Source organism: Uloborus diversus, chromosome 9 (assembly GCF_026930045.1).
Source record: "Uloborus diversus isolate 005 chromosome 9, Udiv.v.3.1, whole genome shotgun sequence".
Classification (NCBI taxonomy): domain Eukaryota; kingdom Metazoa; phylum Arthropoda; class Arachnida; order Araneae; family Uloboridae; genus Uloborus; species Uloborus diversus.
In genome coordinates this window covers 150,977,393-150,997,711 of record NC_072739.1, presented here as the reverse complement: position 1 = coordinate 150,997,711, position 20,319 = coordinate 150,977,393, and the positions used below count along the sequence as shown (strand labels likewise).

The window sequence follows — 20,319 nt, the reverse complement described above, 5'->3', positions numbered from 1 at the left end:
GTTGTTCAATCCTTGTTCATAACAGCTGTTTAGCCTAGCAGTTGATTAGGCACTATAACCTCTATTTTTTTTTTTTGTCATGAATATTGTGTTTTGTTTGTTATAAATTTCTACCTATTTTTGCTATTTTTTCTCAATACAGTCACTTTTTATCTTTTTGTTAGCCATGGATATTTTTCTGAGGAAGAAGCAGGTCATTGTGACATTGAGTGAAATCTGATGGCACAAAAGAAGAAATGATTTGTGCTTTGCTAAAAACATGGTTTAGAGATCAAGAATTCAAAGGGCAAAACTCTAGTTGACTATACCCAGTAGACTGAAATGATGCCGGACAAAAAAGGGGGGGGGGGGGGGTAACTAAGTGGCGATTTTGATTTTATAGTTAAATGATTTAAATAAAGGTGATTTTGTAAGAAAATTGGCTTGATTCTGTTAATTTGCAGAAGGGTGTAATAAATTTAAGGAAAAAAACAAGAAAATTGAACATATGACAACAGTATGTTACAAAAAGCTTTTTGCCATTAAAACTGAATTTAAAATTTCAAAAAATCTTAACATTAGAATTATGATATAGAAAACTATAAGACTAATATAGAATATACTTCAAAATAATAAAAACCTCTTTTTAGCGGAATTTTTTTATTGTCAAGTACATCTCTGGCATCAGTTCCTTCATCCATCAAATCCAATTTCGTTAACACACCAATTGTCCTTTCTCCTGAAATTTAAGCTTTATTTAGTAAGAAAATGAATAACAATAAATAAATAAATAAATAAATAAATAAATTTTACTAGGTATATATTATAATTACTTTTAAATAAAAAAAACTCCTTCAAAAAATACCTAGGAACTAAAAAGCAAAAAATAACTGATTACACTTACATACTATTTACTACCCAAACTTAGAATTGAAATTTATTTTACAATTCCAGTACAAAAATCAACTAAACTAAACATTGAATTATAAAATAAACACATTTTAATTACTATACCATGAATTATTTTAAATACCTAACTAATTATATACGATCTCTTACTTTTTAATTATCTTTTAAAGTCCGGGCCTCCTATAAACTACTACCCAACGTAACTGACAACACACCAAATCCTGATTTAAACACTAATTTAACTAAACACGAAATTAGTCTTTAAAACTAAACCTACTCAGTTACAATAGATGATCACACACTGATCACAGCAAAATCGCTTGACCTGTGACGTATTCCGGCTGTTGAGGTGAGCCGTAGTACATAGCCACAACGCGTGTGAAATTTAAAGTTTCTTGGATTTTTCCGCGACCCCTTATCAGATCCAGACCAAATTACCATGGGACCATCTGGGAAATATACCCTTCCAAACAAAAAAAGAATTTTTCAAATCGGTCCAGTAGTCTTGGAATTTATTGAAAACATACATAAAAAACCGCAATAGGAAATCATAACCTCCTTTTTATCTTTATTTTTATGTATCATTTATAGTGGTAAGTGTAACAGTTTATGAAATGTAATTTTTTTAAAACCGAGATATTCTTTTATGCTAACCCTGTATGTTGAATATAAACTTGTAAAAAAAGAAATGGAATTCAAATATTTTAAATTTCTGAATACATTATTTTGCGCTATAAATATTAAAATTTGAGCTTCAATTTTTCCCAAGTAGAAATAAACCTTTTTTTTCTCCAAAATTGTTGTCCCCCCCCCCCGATCATTTCCCTTTTTATTAGGAGGTAGCAAAGAAGTAAGAATTTAAATCACTTTCAAAACAAATTACTTACTGGCAGGGTCAGCGATCTTGGCAATGTTAAGTGCACCAGAATTAGCAATATCTTGATTAGCTGGTGATACTGCTAAAATAATACTACTGGGTTGCTGAATGTAGTTCAGTACCATTTCTCGAACAATGCGTTCACTGTCTTCTGGCTGACCACCAACAGCATTTAAAACAAGACCAGGTAGGTCCACCACTGTCAATTTTAAAACTGAAATGAAAAATCTTGGATAAATATAACATTAAAACCTGATTTAAACTATCTAAATAATCCAAATTTAGAAAAAAAATGCTGCCAAGCCATTCTACCCAAAACAGACAATTTATCTAATATTATGACAGATTTATATTTTGCATTGATAACAAAATATTCAAGAATGGGGTCATTTCCAAAATTTTAAAAGTATTTTTTTCTGAAAGAGCATGCTTAAAAACATAGGATCTGACCATTTTTTAAATAATTTGTTTAATATTTTAAAAAAATTACTTAAATCGGTGTGCTTTCAATTTACACTACTATCTGATGACATTACAAATATGAAATGTCATTCAGTGTTGCCATTCACAGAGTAAAATATTTAATTGGCATCTTTACTCATGTGTATTGGCAACGATATGGTTGATAGCAAGCGTAAAGTGCAATATTTAACTCGCGACTTGATTATCATAACGTGGAAACGCGGGTACAAAGATGCGCCAAAGAGCATCATTTGTGACATCATCAAGACCACGCCTTGTTTGAAAAACCAGACATTTAAAAAATTAATTAAAATATAACTGTTGGGAAAATGAAAGTATTTTCTGGATTCATGTTACTTTTTCTGCTTATTCTACCAATTTCAGTGACAAAAAGTACTACTTTTGACTAAAGGAAGCAACTCCATTAGTAAAGAACAAAAATCATGAACAAAAGAAATCACACATATGTGACTCCTAGAGAATAAAATCTCCCCATTGCAGTTTTTATTATTATTTTTTAAATAAAAGTAGCTGTCACATGTGCAGTTTGTACAGCAAACATTACTGTATCACTGTGTAATTGGCCAGCTTAAGCATCTTAACACTAGAAAGACTGTTTTCTGTATACCTAGAAAGACTAGCAGCGGTCATTTTGACCGCCATGCATAAAAGATTGGAAATTGTTTCTTTTCGGGATTTTTAATCATAGAAAAGTTTTGTTTCGATACAACATGAATTACTTTTACAAATTTTATTATGATTAAATTGCTAATCAGTCTCAGGAAGCCTTTTTTACTTCATTTTACAAAAAAGGAAGTATTGTATTTGTGAAACAATTTTCACTCAAAAATCGACCTTCATTTCTACTTTACTCCCCCCGAATGAATGTTGAGTTCTTTTTTTCGACTCGACCACGCATGGATAAGTGCCTAAGAATGTATAGACACACGAAATATCCATTTTAACGATTCCCGAGTTTTCTCGTGACTTCTGTATGTTCATATGTATGTGCGTATGTATGTTGCATAACTCAAGAACGGTGTGTCCTAGAAAGTTGAAATTTGATACATAGACTCCTAGTGGGCACCTCCCCTTTTTGTTGCATTTGAATGTTCCAAAGGGGGGCTTTTGCCCCTTTTTGGGGGGAAATCATTGTTAATTTTGATGTAAACTCGAGTGGTGTTATAATTTGGCGGACACTTGGCGATACATCAGCAGTCTTTTGGTGGGCAAGTTTTTTCGCCAACTTGGCGACAAGTTTAGCGTTTTTTTTTTTTTAATCTGGTTTCAATTGGTCCACTGTTGGTGATATTTAGAGAGTAAACTATTGAATCACATTAAAATTGCCAATAATGGGAAAATGACATTAAATTGGAGTAAAAGGAAGTCATCAGCTCATTTTTACTTAATTTTGTGTTTGATCAAGAAATACACACATGTATTACATAATTGAATGGGTGATGGAGGAAAACTGATCATATTTGGATTTAGGGAGTCATTTTACATAAGAATCAGCAAGAACAGTGTGAGAAGCTTTTTTTTTGTTAAGAAACATTATTGAAATGTTTTAACATAGAAAAAGAGAGAGGAAGAAAAAAAATCTCTAAAACTTACCTTTAGGGGAATAAATTTTGAGAGAAATTGGATCAGGTGAAAATCCATCAGGTCCAGGTTTTCGATTTGTTTCATTTGATATCTCCTCTTTAACTTTAGCAAAGTTTGTAAACTTTTCATTTCCTCTATGTAAAAATTCTGCATATTCTGAGAGAAAAAAAAGGGAGGAAAACTGTTTAACAATTGATATTATGACCTTTGAACTTGGAAAAAAACATTTGAAACTGTGAGAAGCAAAAGGGTTGCAAGTAAAGAGACTAAAATTTTATGTCAAGTTAATGTACACTGTTAAAACCAAGAGTGCCTTAGGGGTAAAGAATTTCACCCTAGGGTGAAAAAACGGTGCCTCAGGGTGCAGCGGAGGCTAGGAAGTGTCGTTAAGGTGCTTTTGGTTCCTCACATAAAACAAAATATCCATTTATCCGATAACTCTTGCCTTGATAAAACAGACAAGTTTACTAAATTATGCCCATTTTTCCTGCATATAAAAAAAAGTATTTACAATTTGGAATCTTTTCTCAAAATTTGTCAATTGACGAAGAGATGGTGCCTTATTTTGGAAAGCATTCACCAAAAATGTTCATAAAGGGAAAGCCACTAAGCTTTGGATTCAAACTTTGGTGTTTGTGCTCATCAGACGGATACCTTTGTACAGTTGATTTTCTGCAAGTGAATCAATAAATAAAGGACAGAAAATAACATGAGATTGGTCACCTTTAATACGAGTCACTCTTAGGACTTGAATAAAATAAGAACTTTCGATTCGAAGAACTTTCAATGCATTTTACAAATACAAGAGGGCGCCATGTGCTTGAAGAACATTATAGAGGGGTGATGAAACCCCGGGACTCCAGTGTTAAAGGGTGGGAAAAGCGGAGACCAGTGGACGAGAGAAAGTTGCTGTGTGCCGGGCAGTGGTGAGTGGACGAAGGGGTTGAAGAGACGAAGAAAAGGTGAGATGGCCTCAACGCTCCAGTTATTTGAAAGCGATTGATGATCCTTCGATCTTCAGCGTGGTTTCCCTACCTGAAAAGGAGGATGTGAAGCAAGATGCTCGCTACAGGAATTCATAAGAGAATTGATTTGACCAAATAGCATTACTTCAGTATTTCTCCTTCATGACTCCGCAGATGTCCAGCACCACGTGGTACCAATACAAGCCGTCCGAGGATTCCTTGTGCTAAATTGGGCCCCCACTACGACGAGTATTCGATATATGTACTGTAAGTGTGAACTTTCTGATTTATCTGCATGACCACTCATGCATTAATTAAGTTTTGTTATGAATAATAACCAGTGTGTAACGTGACATATATCTCTGCTAATTAAATTTCTTTTTCTTGATGAGAGTTTGTTAAGTTATGTGTCACGTGCTATTTCCTCTATTTGGTAAAAATTACGATAACATTTAATTCTTTAGATTGCGATGAATAAGGAACAACTAGATTAAATTTTTATTTCATGTTTATATCACCCGGTGTAATTAGATTACAGGTCTTGGAACACGTGACGCCATATTTGCTCTATCTAGAAAAATTGTTTAGTTATGAGAATGAAAGAATTTTGATCTGGGTTGTCGGATTGGAAAACAAGGAAAGCTATACGATCTGTTACTATTTATTTTGTGAATGAAAGGTTAATCTTTTGGTTAAAAGTAAAAATAAATTCCGTACACCTTTTCCAATTCATTCCGTATATAGGTGCTGAAACTAGCAGTAATCAACAAAAAAAGCCATTTGGAACAAGTGTTGTTATGAAATTACTTAACGTTCCAAAACCTGAAATGCACAAAATATATTTTTAAACTTTTTTCTTACTACAGTTTATTCGAAATTTTGAAAGAAAAGGGGTTTTTTGCATCTGGAACAGCTTGTAAAAATCGCATTGCTGATTGTGTATTGGATGACTCCAAAAATATGAAAAAATCCTCGGGGTTTCTATGATTTTGCATTCAACAAGAATGTTAAGACATTGGCTATCAAATAGAACGACAATGCTGTAGCAACGATTGTTACCACTAACGGGACCGTTTTGCAAATGCCAAACGTATAGCCGCAGTGAACGAAAGGAAATTTCTATTTCACAACCAAACTTTATTTTGGACTACAATAAGTATATGGGAGGCGTTGATCTGCATGACAATGCTATAGCAAATTACCAGATCAGAATTCAAAGCAAAAAAAGGTGGTGGCCATTATTTACAAATATTATTAATAGTGTCATAGTGAATTCATGGAAGCTACATAGAATTACTAATAACACAAAAATGCCACTTACAGACTTTAGGTCATACATAGCGATTGCCTTATTAAAAGCTGAATTCACAAGGACAATCTATTTCGTGAAAATACGGTACAAATAACACATCCAAACAAGGGTCGTCCATCATCCACAGCTCTACCGAAAGAAATACGGGCGCCTGTGATGCAGGGAGTTTTATTGCTGCTAATTTGATAAGTGTTTTCTTACTATAATTTTTCATTATTACTGTCTAGTTTTAGGTTTTTTTACTTCACTTTATCATGTAATTTAGTTTTATTGTGTTTTGGGGGCTCATTTTTGCTGTTATTGTATTCTTGAAGTGTTTTTGCATTTTTTGGAGCTAAGCCTAACATGTGGTGATCTCCTGGTTTTTGATCTTGTGTGCTTTATTGGGTGTAGCAACTCTGTTTATTTACTGCTGTTTTTAGTATTTATTCTGTGTTTTTTTTTGCATTTTTATCTTTCTGTTTTGCCTTTTGGAACATATTCACCGAGTAGAAATGGGTGTTATATGCATTATGAAAGAGGTAAAGAGTGGGAAGGGGGACAGGTGGATCTCTTGTGATTTATGTCATATGTTCTGCCTGTATAAGGGGGAAAATGAGTCTGTTTTTGAGGAGGATTATACTCGTATTTGCACTAAATGTGCTGAACTCTCAGACTTAAGACTTAAGATGCTAGTTTTGGAAGCCCAGTTAGCATTAGGGTGTAGGCCAGTTGTAGAGGGTGTAAATGTTCCAGAGATTCAGGGGGAAGTTTCAAATGAGGAGTTAGATTGGGAAACTAAAGATGTAATTTTGGGGGACTCTATGGTAAGGGAGGTGGGTAACACAGTTGGGAGAGTAAAGCGTAAGGTGGCTAGGTGTTGTTTACCAGGGGCTCGGGTAAAAGACGTTAATATGGTTGCTGAAAAGAAGGGAGTATTGAATAAGGAGGACATGGTTACTTTGTGGGTGGGAACAAATGATGTAGGCCACAGTAAAAATGAGGAGTTTTCTAGGGAATGGGAATCCCTGTTGGATAAAGCAACCAGCTTTTCGACAAATGTCCAAGTGGTTGGTTTGCTTCCCAGGTATGGAGTGCATAGGAGCTGGCTAAATCAACGTGCAAGGTGTATGAACTTGCTACTGAAGTCAATTTGCGAAAAGCGCAGTATCAGGTTCATTGATGTATGGAGTCAATGTAAACGGGATTGGATTGCTAGGGATGGCCTGCATCTGAGCTCTACAGGGGTCAAAATGGTTAGTGGATTAATTTTAAGGGCTTCGGAGTCAAAAAACTAAGTTGGAATGGGGGGCATGGTTCAAGCATCAGGTATCGAGAGAATGAAATTTTTTTGGGTATTGCTAGAAATGGAAATAAAGTGACGAACAAGAGTAGTAATGTTAACAATTGTAATTTAGGAAATTTCAGGGTGTTGAATAAAAGCAACTTAGGCATGCTTAAAGTTTTCTATACCAATGCTCGCAGTATTAGGAACAAGATGGATGAATTGAAAAGCATAGTTATGGATGAGAAGTTGGATGTTATTGGAATTACTGAGACATGGGCTACCAAATCTGATGCAGAGTTATTACATATTGCTGGGTATAATTTGTTCAGACAGGATAGAGTAGGTAAAAGAGGTGGTGGGGTTTTATTTTATGTTAGAGACAATTTTATTTGCAATGAATTGGTCATAAATGATAAGCCTACTGATATTGATATGGTTTGGCTGGAGTTGTCGAGCAGTAAGGGCAAAAAGCTACGCTTTGGAAACATTTATAGGCCACCTAATTCAAACCAGGGACAAGATGAACAGATGTACCGTATTATTAGTGACATGTCCAGTAAGGGATCCGTTATCATAATGGGGGATTTCAATTTTCCGGATATTGATTGGAATAATTTTTATCCTGGTAATGGCAAAGAAGAGGAATTTTTAAAAGTAATTGGTGACTGTTTCTTAGATCAAGTTGTAACTCAGGGAACTCGAGAGGAGGCAATTTTGGATCTAGTTTTTTGTGACATAGGTAGTTTTGTTCAGGGGTTGAGTGTAGGGGAGCATATTGGAGATAGTGATCATAACAGCATTAGGTTCCGGGTTAAATTTGAAGTGTGCAAAGATGATAATTTTAGGTTTGTGCCCAATTTCAGAAACACTGATTTTGTTGCACTTAGGCAAAGCTTGAAAGAGGTTTTTTTGTCAGGGTTGGAAAATAGCGACGTAGATCAGCAGTGGACGGAATTTAAGGATAAACTTGCTAAAACGGTTGGGGACTATGTTCCATTTAGGAGAAAAGGTGTTAGTACCAAAATTTGGCCCATGTGGTTCTCCAGGGAGACTAAAGAAGCTCTTAATTATAAGCAAGCCACTTTTCGTAAGTTTAAAGAAACTGGTCAGAGTGCGGAGAGGCTCCAGTATGGTAAGGCAAGGCGAAATTTTAAGTATTTGGTACGGATTCAGAAAAGGGAATTAGAGCAAAGGCTGGCAGATGACATTGATGGGAACCCTAAGAGGTTTTTTGCTTACGCTAATTCTGGGAAAGCTCGAAACAGTCAAATTGGGCCTTTGGTTGATGAGCATGGAAGCTTAATACAAAACGATAGGGATATTGCAAATGTTCTAAATAACTTTTTTTCCAGTGTGTTTAACGATAACTGTATCTCAAAAGTTGACACTAACAAGACACAAGCTATTATACAGCTTGAGGATTTTGTATTTTCCAGGGAGGAGGTTTTATTTCATTTGAAAAAGATTAAAGCAACTAAAGCTCCGGGACCAGATAATATTTATCCAAAAATTTTAGTTGAATGTGCAGAGGAATTGGTGGATGTTATTTTGAATATTTTCAATGCTTCTTATAACTCGGGGACGGTGCCAGAGGACTGGAAGCTGGCTAACATAACGCCACTCTTCAAGAAGGGGTCTAAAGGTATTGCTGGGAATTATAGACCTGTAAGTTTGACTTCGGTGATTTGTAAGATTTTCGAAACTTTGATCAAAATTAAGATCATGATGTTTTTAGAGACTAATAGTCTGTTGACTAGTTTGCAGTATGGTTTCAGGAAAGGTAAATCCTGTACTACTAATTTATTGCATTTTTACGACAAGGTTACCTCAGCTTTAGATAACAAAAAATGTGTGGATGTTGTTTATATTGATTTTCAAAAAGCTTTTGACAAGGTACCGCATGTTGCTCTTCTCAGCAAGTTAGCTGACATTGGAATAGGAGGAAAAACTTTACTTTGGGTTAGAAATTGGCTTACTGGTAGGAAGCAAAGAGTAGTTGTGAGAGGAAATCATTCTAATTGGAGTGATGTTTTAAGTGGGGTTACTCAGGGATCAGTTTTAGGGCCTCTTTTGTTTATTATATTTATGAATGACATCAATGAAAATATTTCTGGAAGCATGAATTGTTTTGCTGACGATGTAAAAGTTATGGGGATTGTCGAAAATGAAGAACAAGTAAAACAGCTGCAAGAGGATTTAGATCATATTACTAAGTGGGCAGATAAATGGGGTATGGCAGTTAATGTAGGGAAATGTCAAGTGCTACACTTAGGTCATGGTAATAAGCGTATGAGATATCGTTTACAGGGTTCAGTCATAAATCAGGCAGAAAATGTTATGGATCTGGGTGTCTTTATAAATCAGGACTTCAAGTTTAGTCAACAGTGCAGTATTGCTAGTAACAAAGCCAACAAAATGCTTGGGTTCATCAATAGATCTATTTCAAACAAATCTAAGAAAGTTCTTCTGCCTTTATATAGGAGTTTAGTAAGACCTCATTTGGAGTATGCTGTTCAGTTTTGGTCGCCTTATCTGAAGAAAGATATTTTTGTATTGGAAAGGGTTCAAAGAAGGGTAACTAAATTAGTAAGGGGACTCTCAGATTTAGATTATGATACCAGACTTAATAGGCTTAACATGTATAGCCTGGAGCAAAGGAGAGTCAGAGGGGACATGATTCAGTTATTTAAATTTATCAAAATGAAAGATGTAAATGGATTAAATTTTTGTGGGGAAAGCAGGACAAGGGGTCATTGTTTTAAGCTATTTAAATCTCAGACTAACTTGGAAATCAGGAAAAACTACTACTTTAGCAGGGTCGTGGGCACTTGGAATAGCTTACCGGAAGAGGTGGTAATGAGCAAAGGAGTGGATAGCTTTAAGAGGGCCATTGATCTTCATTGGGGACTAATTAATTGACTAGGACCAGCCTAGCTGGGCCCAGAGCCTGTTGCTGGTCGTCACATTTGTATTTGTATTTGTATTTATATACCATAAATGAACACGAAAAAAAGCCCGCAGACGATGTAAAGTGCGCAAAAACCACACGATTTATTTGTGCCTCAAATGCACAGTCCATTTACATCCCAAATTTTCATTTAAAAATGTAAAAATTCGACTGAGAATAACATTGTTCTACTGAAGTATTTGTTCATTGATTTGGTCAATGGTGCGTTTACGCACCATTTCATTTTTTAAATTAAATATTTTTATGCAAGAAACTTTTTTTGTGTCTTAATGGAGGCATTTTAAACCCAATTTTAAGAAAATATTACCACATTTTATAAAATTTCCATGCTTGGCTTGAAATGGGTTAAGAGACCAGAAATAATAGTACAAGTTAAGTGTGGGGAAAAAAGTGAGTAAGTTTAATAAGATAATTTTTACTTTTAAAGCTGAGATAATGCAAGCAACTGCTTCATGTTTTATACAAGCACTTAAATTTTTACATTGAATGCACTATAATAATTTTTCTATTTCAATACTTTATATTAGTTCGCACCCCCCCCCTCTCCACTGAGCTTATTCTATGTGCAGAAGCAGTAAAATATCTTGATACTTGCATATTAGCATATTTGTACTAAATTTGGTGGGACCTTATGTTACAAAAAATAGAAGTGACATAGTATTACAATAACTAAACATGACAATATAAGATTCCGTCAAATTTTGCCCGTTGGAAAAAGCCATGAATATCGAAAGTAATAATGGTATAACTTTAAAAAGTGTAGTAAATGTAGAACAAACTTGAATGGATTTTTTTTTCTAGGTTTAATATATACAACTTGCTGTAGTGCTATATGGAATAAGCCTAAAATCCAAATTTTACCCACAGATTTGCTGCCCTCTGTCTGTGCCCCATGCCTTAATCTGGCTCTGCTTATCAAGTTTAAATAACAGGTAACTATTTAATACTATTAGTTACAACATTTTCAATGCTTTAAAGTTTGGAAATAATCACCTTCTCCAGAGGAAGGAATAAGTTGTACTACTGTTGGCCTTCTTGTCACTAAGTTGTGCCCACGTGGAAGGAATTCTCTGAAAAATCAAAAATGAATAATTTTATACAAGATGAATTAACAATTAGTTTTGGGGTAATAACATTGAATTTAACGGTTAAAAGTAGTTTTTGACAAGAATGAAACCTAGCGCATTACTTTATGAGACTAGAAATCAACAATTTTTAGACTTTGGCTTTTATTAAACTTAATTAACTTCATTAAGAACAGCGTTGTATTTGTAGCACATATGTAAAACAAAACCATTTGAATTAAATTCCAATTTCATTAACATTTTCTTTATGGAGTGTTATTATTGATAGCCTTTCAGCTCTTCATAAGAGATGAAATCCCCCAGCTGTAAAAGCTCCCGCTCATTCATTTACAGCTTTGTGGCTGGCACGTTTAGCCCAATGCAAATTCTGATGGATGGATATTCAAGACTTAAAATAAATTTACAGACTAAAGGAGAAATGTAACTTTTTGGCTTTTCAACCATGAGATGGAGTTTCTACTGTTGATGAGTACTGACATCATCAACTTAATTTTAGTTTTCAATTTACATTTGTATTTATTAACTTGTTTCTTTTGCACTTTTATTGTTTCTCTATCACAATATACATATGCATTAATTTTATTACTGCAAAAGGGCAAGGTAAAATTAAAATTTTAAACAGCTCATTCAGGCCAGGAATATGATCAAAAATTTGTAGTGACTTAATGCAACTTTAAGAGGCTCCTTCAAAAATATATCACAAGATCAAGAACAAATATTCAAATCATTGAAGATGAGGCAAAATTCATACAGAAAAAACGAAATTAAAAACATTTACCGGCCAACAAAACTTTCTAACACACTGCTTTTCCCAGCACTCTGAGTGCCAACTACAACAATTTGTGGAAGAGATATTTCCAAGGTATGACCACTGGCAGCTACTTTATTTTGTAAATCATTGACAACATCTATCAGCTCACGTTTGTTCATACCTAAAAATTGAAAAGATAAATCAAAAAGACGACTGGGCAATACATCGATATTATTGCAAAACATAGATGCCAAGCAATCGCCAAACAGGGGTTTACATTTAGCTGTTGTAATGTAGGTTCTGTTAGACACCTATTTCTGTCATTGGTATTTCTTTTAGATATCTTTTCCTTTGAATGTAATTATCGATCATAGCAAAAACGTACGCTACTAAAGAAACTCAAAGGTTTTTAAACTGACCGGCAATTTTAAAAAACGGTGGTGTTTTCTGTTTACGTTTAACTGTTGCCACTCAAAAATAAGAATTAAGCACAAATCTACATGTCATGGTATGTTCGAATTAGTCAACCCAAATTTTTTTTTTATTTTCTTCAGAGACTGCAGTTTTGGAGTTACGTACAGGGCTGTGGAGTCGGAGTCGAAGAGTCGGAGTCGGACTGATTTTGGGGTAAAGGAGTCGGAGTCGTTAGAAAACATACCGACTCCGACTCCGGCTTTTTTTTTCTTCCCTTTTCACTGACTCTCCTTGCATTTTTTAAAAACTGACAACTTATTCGGAACTCCAGCGCTCGAATACGCTACCTTGCGGTGATTTACAAAACTGCAAATGAAACTAAAACATTGCCACGTTGCGTTCCACGTGTGTCTGTTGACGTAAACACAGGCAGTTTGTTCTGAGTATTTATTAACGCAATCGATGTGTCTTAGTTTGCTTTCAGCTACAGAAATTAATTCGCCCCTTAGTAGTATTCTCGAGCTTCTCAAAATAATGTTAGTTTTCATTATTTCCTTAATAATTGGTGAAAGCGAAAATTCTGGATTAACAAACTTGGATAACGTTATACAAGGTAAAAAATTTTATTGTTTTGTATGAATTTGTAAGAATATGGGGTTTTTTTTAATCTTAAATTAATTAAACTTACCATATTTTACAGCAGCATTTAGTTGGAATGGACAGTATGCAAAATATTTTCTTAAATATATTATCGTAGAACAAAATGAATAACCGAGAAAGAATTTACTTTATTCCTTTTATTCTCAGCTGAAAGGTTTCGCCAAATTTGTTTAGGGTTATAGTTTTAGTATAGTGCGAGCAAAGTAGCCTTGGCGAGATTTCGCGTTTTTAGTTAAACCATTTTTAATTTTTATCATGAGTGGAATAAAATGGTAGTAAGATTACAGAATTCGATAAGTGAAAAGAAATAATGGTCAATCAACTGAAAAGAAAACTACCACCATATATCCGTGAGAATTTTGTTGATGATTTGCATAACATGACACAATTAAATCGTAACTCAGAAATTAGAAAAATCGAAAAAAAAAATTTTTAAATAACCGATTCGGGAATTTGAGAGAAATAACTCAGCTACAAATGGAAAACAATAAGCGCAGCACGGCAAAAAAGTATCATCTTCTTTCGATAACAATTTGTAATGTCATATTGAATTTTCTAGCATTAATTGTTATTCTTGTCAGGCCACAATTATTATTTAGTTTTATCGAGAATTGATAAATATCGAATTCAACATCGTGGAAATAGCTGCTTAGAACTACGAACTACGTAGTTTGCATTAATCTTTGACGTTTAGTAATGCTTCTTGAATTCTCATTTCTTTCTACGTGGGCCAGAATATCCACAAGACTTTGAAAATTAATTTAAAAAGAATAAAGCGAAAAAATCATACGTACGTACAAAAATCACAACACTTTTAGCATTTTCTTCGTTACCATGTGCGTTTGTTTTAGTTTTTAAGTCCGCCATTAGACAGTGACTTCAGTGCCCCCTATAGTTCGTTGGAGTTGCGAATTGGTTCGATTACATGTACTCGTATAAAAAGATACTAATGAGAAAATAACTGCCATTATGGCAATCAGCTAGCTTGAATGCTTACCGAACTTTCTGTAGCCGTCCCCTAGTTTGCTTGCTTTTTAACTTAACTAACAGCAACTGTCAGCAAACGGTTCTGTTGCCTAACATTTTCAAGTAATCACTTTCAAATAAAAATATAGTGTTTTGTTCGATTTCAGTTATAAAATAGTAAAAGAAACGTAACAAATTAGTAAGTCGAGGCCCGTAGCTAAGGTTGAAACGTTTAAGGGTGATCGGCAAATTCAAAGAAGTTCTGGCGCGCAAGTACGAATCCAAAAGATTCGATGAAATAATCTAATGTTTTTTTCTTTATTAAGACTATTTCTATAAGCTTGGTTCTCACTAAAAAGTGTGGAACAAAATAAGTGTAAATGATTTTTTAATTACAACACTCAATAATTGCAGTTAACCTTAATATGAAGATTTTAAGATTAATTCTAAAGCAGCCAATAAAATTTAAATTAAAAATTTAGCGAAGAAGAAATATAGGTATAGTAAAAGATATTCGTACAAATTTGTATACTGCCGCATTTTGTGTGAAATTAGCTCCTGGCGTATATGTGCCCTACTTTCGTTGAAATTTTATTGATGAAATATAATTTAAAATATATTCGTGAAAATTTTCAGAATTAAAATATTTATATTTTTTAAAAACTCTAAGATTAACTTTGGGTGTCATCTACCAGATGGGTGTCGCCCGGGGAAAACCACCCCCTCTCAAGAACTTGGATTTAGAAAAAAAGCTTTTTTCCTCTCAAGTTACAGCTTTCAAAAATTGAAAGCACACGATTTGATCAATATCTATTTGTTAAACATTAGGGGGCAAATTACAGATAATCTTTTTCAAATTTTTTAAAAGGAATTTTTAAGTCATCTCACTTTTTAACTCGTAACTATTGGAAAATTTGATTTTTAAATTAAATTTCCTACGCTGTATGCGTCTTGGGTTTACAATAAAAAACAAAATGCGAAATTTTCATAAAAAGGAATTAATATTTCAATCTCTGTTTAGAGGTTTTCCCCCTTCCCCTCAAGGGAGAGAGGGAATTGAAAAAATACAATTAAAAAAAAATCCGGAGTCGGAGATTTCAAAATCCAGGAGTCGGAGTCTGCCATTTTCCTTCCGACTCCGCAGCCCTGGTTACGTGTAGTAGTTCATCGTTTTAGTGAACATTTAATGATCTGGATGCCGGCAATGGCGGATTAGTTGAAAAAATCGGCCCTGGCATTAGGAGATGTAGCGGCCCCATAGCTCTTATAGGTATTAAATTTTACCTAACGATTGGGATATCACTTTAATATGAGGAAATTATGCTTAACAACTAAATATGTTTTATTTAAACAAAATTTAACAGATAGGAACAATTCTGCGCTTTAATGGTGAACAAATTGATACAGTATTAGCTAAACCTTATTTTGGGGGGAAATTGTGATTGTAATTGTCCATTTAAGTATTTTTATAATGCCCGGAACTTGATTGAATATTTCCGTAATGATAACACTGCTTGGCTAGTATAACCGTTTCTGTAGTCATAACAAGTAGCTCAATTTCCCTGCTAAATTAAACTGATCTAGCAATGTTCATGGGTAAAAGACTAGGGCCGTGTTAGAACGTGATGGGTCCCTCGACACAAATGTTACTGGGCCCTGTCACAAACATTCCTTTTTTTGTACTGCCATACCCTGACGACCGCCAGACTCGATGCAAGGTCAAAAACCTTGTGGGAGGGGTCGGGTACGAGTTTGGCGGCCCCTTATTTTTTTTTTCAAACGCATGTATCAATACAAAGAGAGGGAGAGGGAGTGGATTTAGCTTTATGGCTTCTGAGAGTCATTAAAGTATATTAATAATCAATATAAACTTAATGGAAAGATTAACATTGAGTCTGAAATAGGGGGTCAGGGGGGCCTCTCCCCCGGAAAATTTTTGAAATTGTAGTCTTAAAAACTCAATTTTAGACAATATTTGGTGATGTTAGGGGAGCGTAAGGTACAAGGTTTTTCCTGCTGCTATTTTTCGGACGTGGAAATCCAAAAACAGAATTTTAAATTATCTTCGAGTATATGGTATGAAGTGCGGTTCTGAGGGCTCTCCTCTGAAATCTTAAAAAATATATTAGCTCTGAAAACGCCGTTTAAGAAGATCTTTGGTGATTTTAAGTCGAGATAGATTCCGAGACCATATACCAGAAAATTTTCAAATTGAAGTCTCAAAAGCCGTTTTTTGGTAAAGACTAGGGCACTGGCAGTTACTCGAATGTTAAGTTCCAAAAACAAAATTTTTGCTGACCTTTAGTGATGTTAGGAAAAAAAGTTTTCAGGAGGCTCACCCCGGAAAATTTTCAAAATTGAAGCACTAAAAACGAGATTTAAAACGTTCTTCATTGATGATGCCGAAAGAGAGGGGACGGGGCACTTTCCCAGAAAATTTTTGATACTGTTAATTTAAAAACAGTTTTAGACCATCTTTGCGAATGTTAAAAAAATTTGAGAGGTTCGAGTACTTTCCTCCAGCAAATTTTCGAAACTGGAATTCCATGTTATGGCGGGAGTGGATTCGGCTGTTCTCTTATGAAGTTATTCAAAATAGAAGCCCAAAAATTTAAATTTTACACCATCTTCGATGATATAGGAGGGAAGTGGAGGTTCAGGGGACCACCGGAATTCTTTCGACATATTTTTTTATCAACTTTTTTGCTTTTTAAACTGAGGGGACAGAAACCGTGAGTTTGTACAGCGTACAGAATACTTTGTTTCGCCAAAAAATGTTTGACACTCGCATTTCAGTGTTCTTTGGCCTTTGATTTGATAATCTTGATAATGTAGTCTTTCATGCTCCTCAATGGTATTTTAAGAATGCATTTTTTAAAATAATGTTATGGAAAAAATATTTTGTCACTTTAATTCCAATTGTTATGAACAGGGTCGCCGAGAGCAAAAGCGGCCCCGGGAAAAAAATGACATAGGTCAAGTTTTTCACCATTATGATATTTTACTGTCTGCGCGAGTTTAATTCCGAGCCGGGCTCCTATTCTCCAACTAAGCTGACATGACTTCACGTCGACCCTTGTTGTAGGTTGCATTTTATAGCAATTGTAAATTGTCATCTTTATACATAAAAGGCTAATCTCTGTCTGGATGTCCGGGGTAAACTTCAAAACTACTGGAGGGATTTTAACCATTTTTTCACCATAGATAGCTACATAATCGGGGAACAACTTAAGCTATAATTTATTGCTAAAAAACTTAGTTTAAGAAGGTCGTGATCGAAAACAGTAAATGTCATGTAATTTCCACATCAAATGATTAAAGATTAAACCCATTGTTTCGAAAATTCGTTGCCTAACAACAGCAATATTAAAAGTAATCGTAATGTAAATTTTGAATCAAGGCCTCTCTGGAGCAAGCATGACATTGCTTTCTTAGGAATTGCATCCTCATCTTTATACATAAAGGGCTAATCTCTGACCGGATGTCTGGGGTAAACTTCAAAACTACTGGACGGATTTTAACCATTTTTTCACCATAGATAGATACATTATGAGGGAGCAACTTAGGCTGTAATTTATTCCTTAAAAACTTAGTTGTAAAAAGTTATGGTGGAAAAACAGTAAATTTCATATCATTTCCCCAATAAATAATTAAATTCGCAACTCCAATAAATTATAGGGGGCACAGCAGCCACTGTCTAATGGCGGATGAAAAAAGGTGAAACAAACAAATGCCATAACTTATAACTTGCTTTGATGTTTAGTGAATGACAGTACTTTTTCATCGTATTTGTGCGAAGCTTTCTTGTTTATTCTTCTGAAATTACATTACACCACAAACTGCTTGAAGCCGGAAATTTACCCCAAAGAAAACTCGTGGAATGGAATGTTTTACCCTTTTCTTTAGTATTGGTAATCACGTCAGGTAGCGTATTCGTCAAGGTAGCGTATTCGAGTTGCGAATATAAAACCCATTGTTACAAAAATTCGTTGCCTAACAACAGCAATAATAAAAGCAATCATAATGAAATTCTTGAATCAAGGCTTCTCCGGAGCAGACATGAGTTTAAAGTCGTTTAAACATTTGGAAACTCCACTTTTTGCATCCTTAAAGAAACATAGAGCTTTTTTTTTCTTTTGAGTGTGTACTATTTAATTAAATGGAGCGCACGGTTTTTTCAGTGATCTTTGTTTTTGTTAGTTCATATTTTGGAAATTCTTCAAATTGTTATATGCTTAAATTCGTGCTTTCGTTTCTAAGTGAATATTCGTTCGTTCTTTATACTTATTGCTATTTTACTTTAATGGGTAAGGAAGAAGCTCGATTTTTAATCACGTCAAAGTGATATGTTTTGAGTTCTTTCAGTTAAAACAGAAAACGAGAGGAAGTAGCGATTGTTTCTTACATTTATTTCTGACCCAGGCAACGCCGGGTATTTTTGCTAGTTTATAAATAAAAGCGTCAAAGAGACCAAAAGTATTATAACTTTTTACGGCCGCTAAGGTTTCCCTGTTTTTTTTAAAAATTTATTCATTTATTTTTTATGATACCACTAAAAATATATTGGAAGCCCCAGGGCCCGACTAGGTAAAAGTGAGGCCCTAGGCCCACATTAATTTGGAGGGCCCCTGAAGACAATGCAGTGTTTGATTTACATTTTTACAGCACAAATGTACTTTTGGAGGCTTCTCTGTCTAATCACACAACTATGTATAAATCACTTATGTGCACTTATGAATCCCCTTTGGGCCCCCTCATAATCGTGACCAAAAAAATTCGTTACTGGCAGAATGATTAAAAATTCCCTTTTAAAGAAGCTTTTTTCCAATTAATAAGTCATAATTTTTCATATCGTTGCAATGCTATGCAAAAATGTGGGGCTCCTTAGGAACATGGGGCCCCAGGCATAGGCCTAGTCAGCCTGTGTGGTAATCAGGCCCTGGGCAGCCCCATTTCAGAAATCCCCCCCCCTCTTGGTGACGGCCCTGCCTCCCTCCAACCGCAAGCTTTAGCCCATGCGTAAAGAGGAGTTGAGGCTGTGCTTTGCGTTATTCTAAACACACGCGCGCAAAATTTGCATTTTGCTGTTAGTAGACAGGCCCAAAAGACTTTGCTGTTAGTAGACAGGCCCAAAAGACTTTGCTGTTAGTAGACAGGCCCAAAAGACTTTGCTGTTAGTTGATCGGCCCGAAACATAACCGGCCCACCGGGCAAATGCCCGGTTGCCCGCCGTCTGTATCCGCCACTGCGTCGGGCCACAATGACGGAACTACTCATTTTTTTTAGCTCAACTTGTCTAACGTAAATATTTTTCTGATATTCAATTTAATCCCTTTCAGTAGCGGATTTTAGGGGTGGCACAGGGGGCCCGCCCCCCCCCCCAAAGGATGGATGATTTTCACTATTTTATTTATTACTTCTTAATTGAACTTTCTTTTGCCTTTTTTTACGTAGTTAATTAAAAAGAACGCAAAACAGCATATTTTGAATAAAAGCATTTTTGTTTGCTAAAGAAGTATTACTGGAATCAGGGGCTCAGAGTTGCAGAATACATTTAACTCACTCGTTTTGAATTCAAAGGACTGTGATATCGCGATTCGTCCACTAATTGTTCTTTGGTGGAATCAATAATCGACATTTTTTTAAAAAAATGTATAGGCGGACCTAAAAGAGCCATTTTGATGCAGGAACCTATTTGCGAAAAAGAAATAGATTTCTTTTTCAGCTTATAAAAAATGCAAAACGAAAGAAATCATAATATGGTAGTTTCTTGGAAACCCCACGATTTTTAATGGAAACGACGTAGTATCAATATGTTATCTCAACTGTATCATGGCCATGGCTTTTATACAAATACAAATACAAAAGTGATGACCAGCAACAGGCTCTGGGCCCAGCTAGACTGGTCCTAGTCAATTTACAATCCCCAGTGAAGATCAATGGCCCTCTTAAAACTGTCTACTCCTTTGCTCATTACCACCTCTTCCGGTAAGCTGTTCCAAGGATCCACTACCCTGCTAAAATAATAATTTTTCCTAATATCCATGTTAGCCTGAGATTTAAATAGCTTAAAACAATGACCCCTTGTTCTGTTTTCAG

General features: G+C 34.9%; 1 protein-coding gene across 1 annotated transcript in view; it reads right to left on the bottom strand.

Annotated features, from left to right (window-relative positions):
* LOC129230565 (dynamin-2-like) overlaps positions 1–20,319 on the bottom strand; it is an 85,365-nt gene that overhangs the window by 47,243 nt on the left and 17,803 nt on the right. The window contains exons 2-6 of the mRNA XM_054864970.1: positions 12,208–12,361; positions 11,338–11,414; positions 3,842–3,988; positions 1,776–1,979; positions 620–718 (exon numbers count right to left, since the gene is read on the bottom strand). Coding sequence (XP_054720945.1) covers positions 620–718; positions 1,776–1,979; positions 3,842–3,988; positions 11,338–11,414; positions 12,208–12,361 — 681 coding nt within the window. The remainder of the gene's footprint in view (positions 1–619; positions 719–1,775; positions 1,980–3,841; positions 3,989–11,337; positions 11,415–12,207; positions 12,362–20,319) is intronic.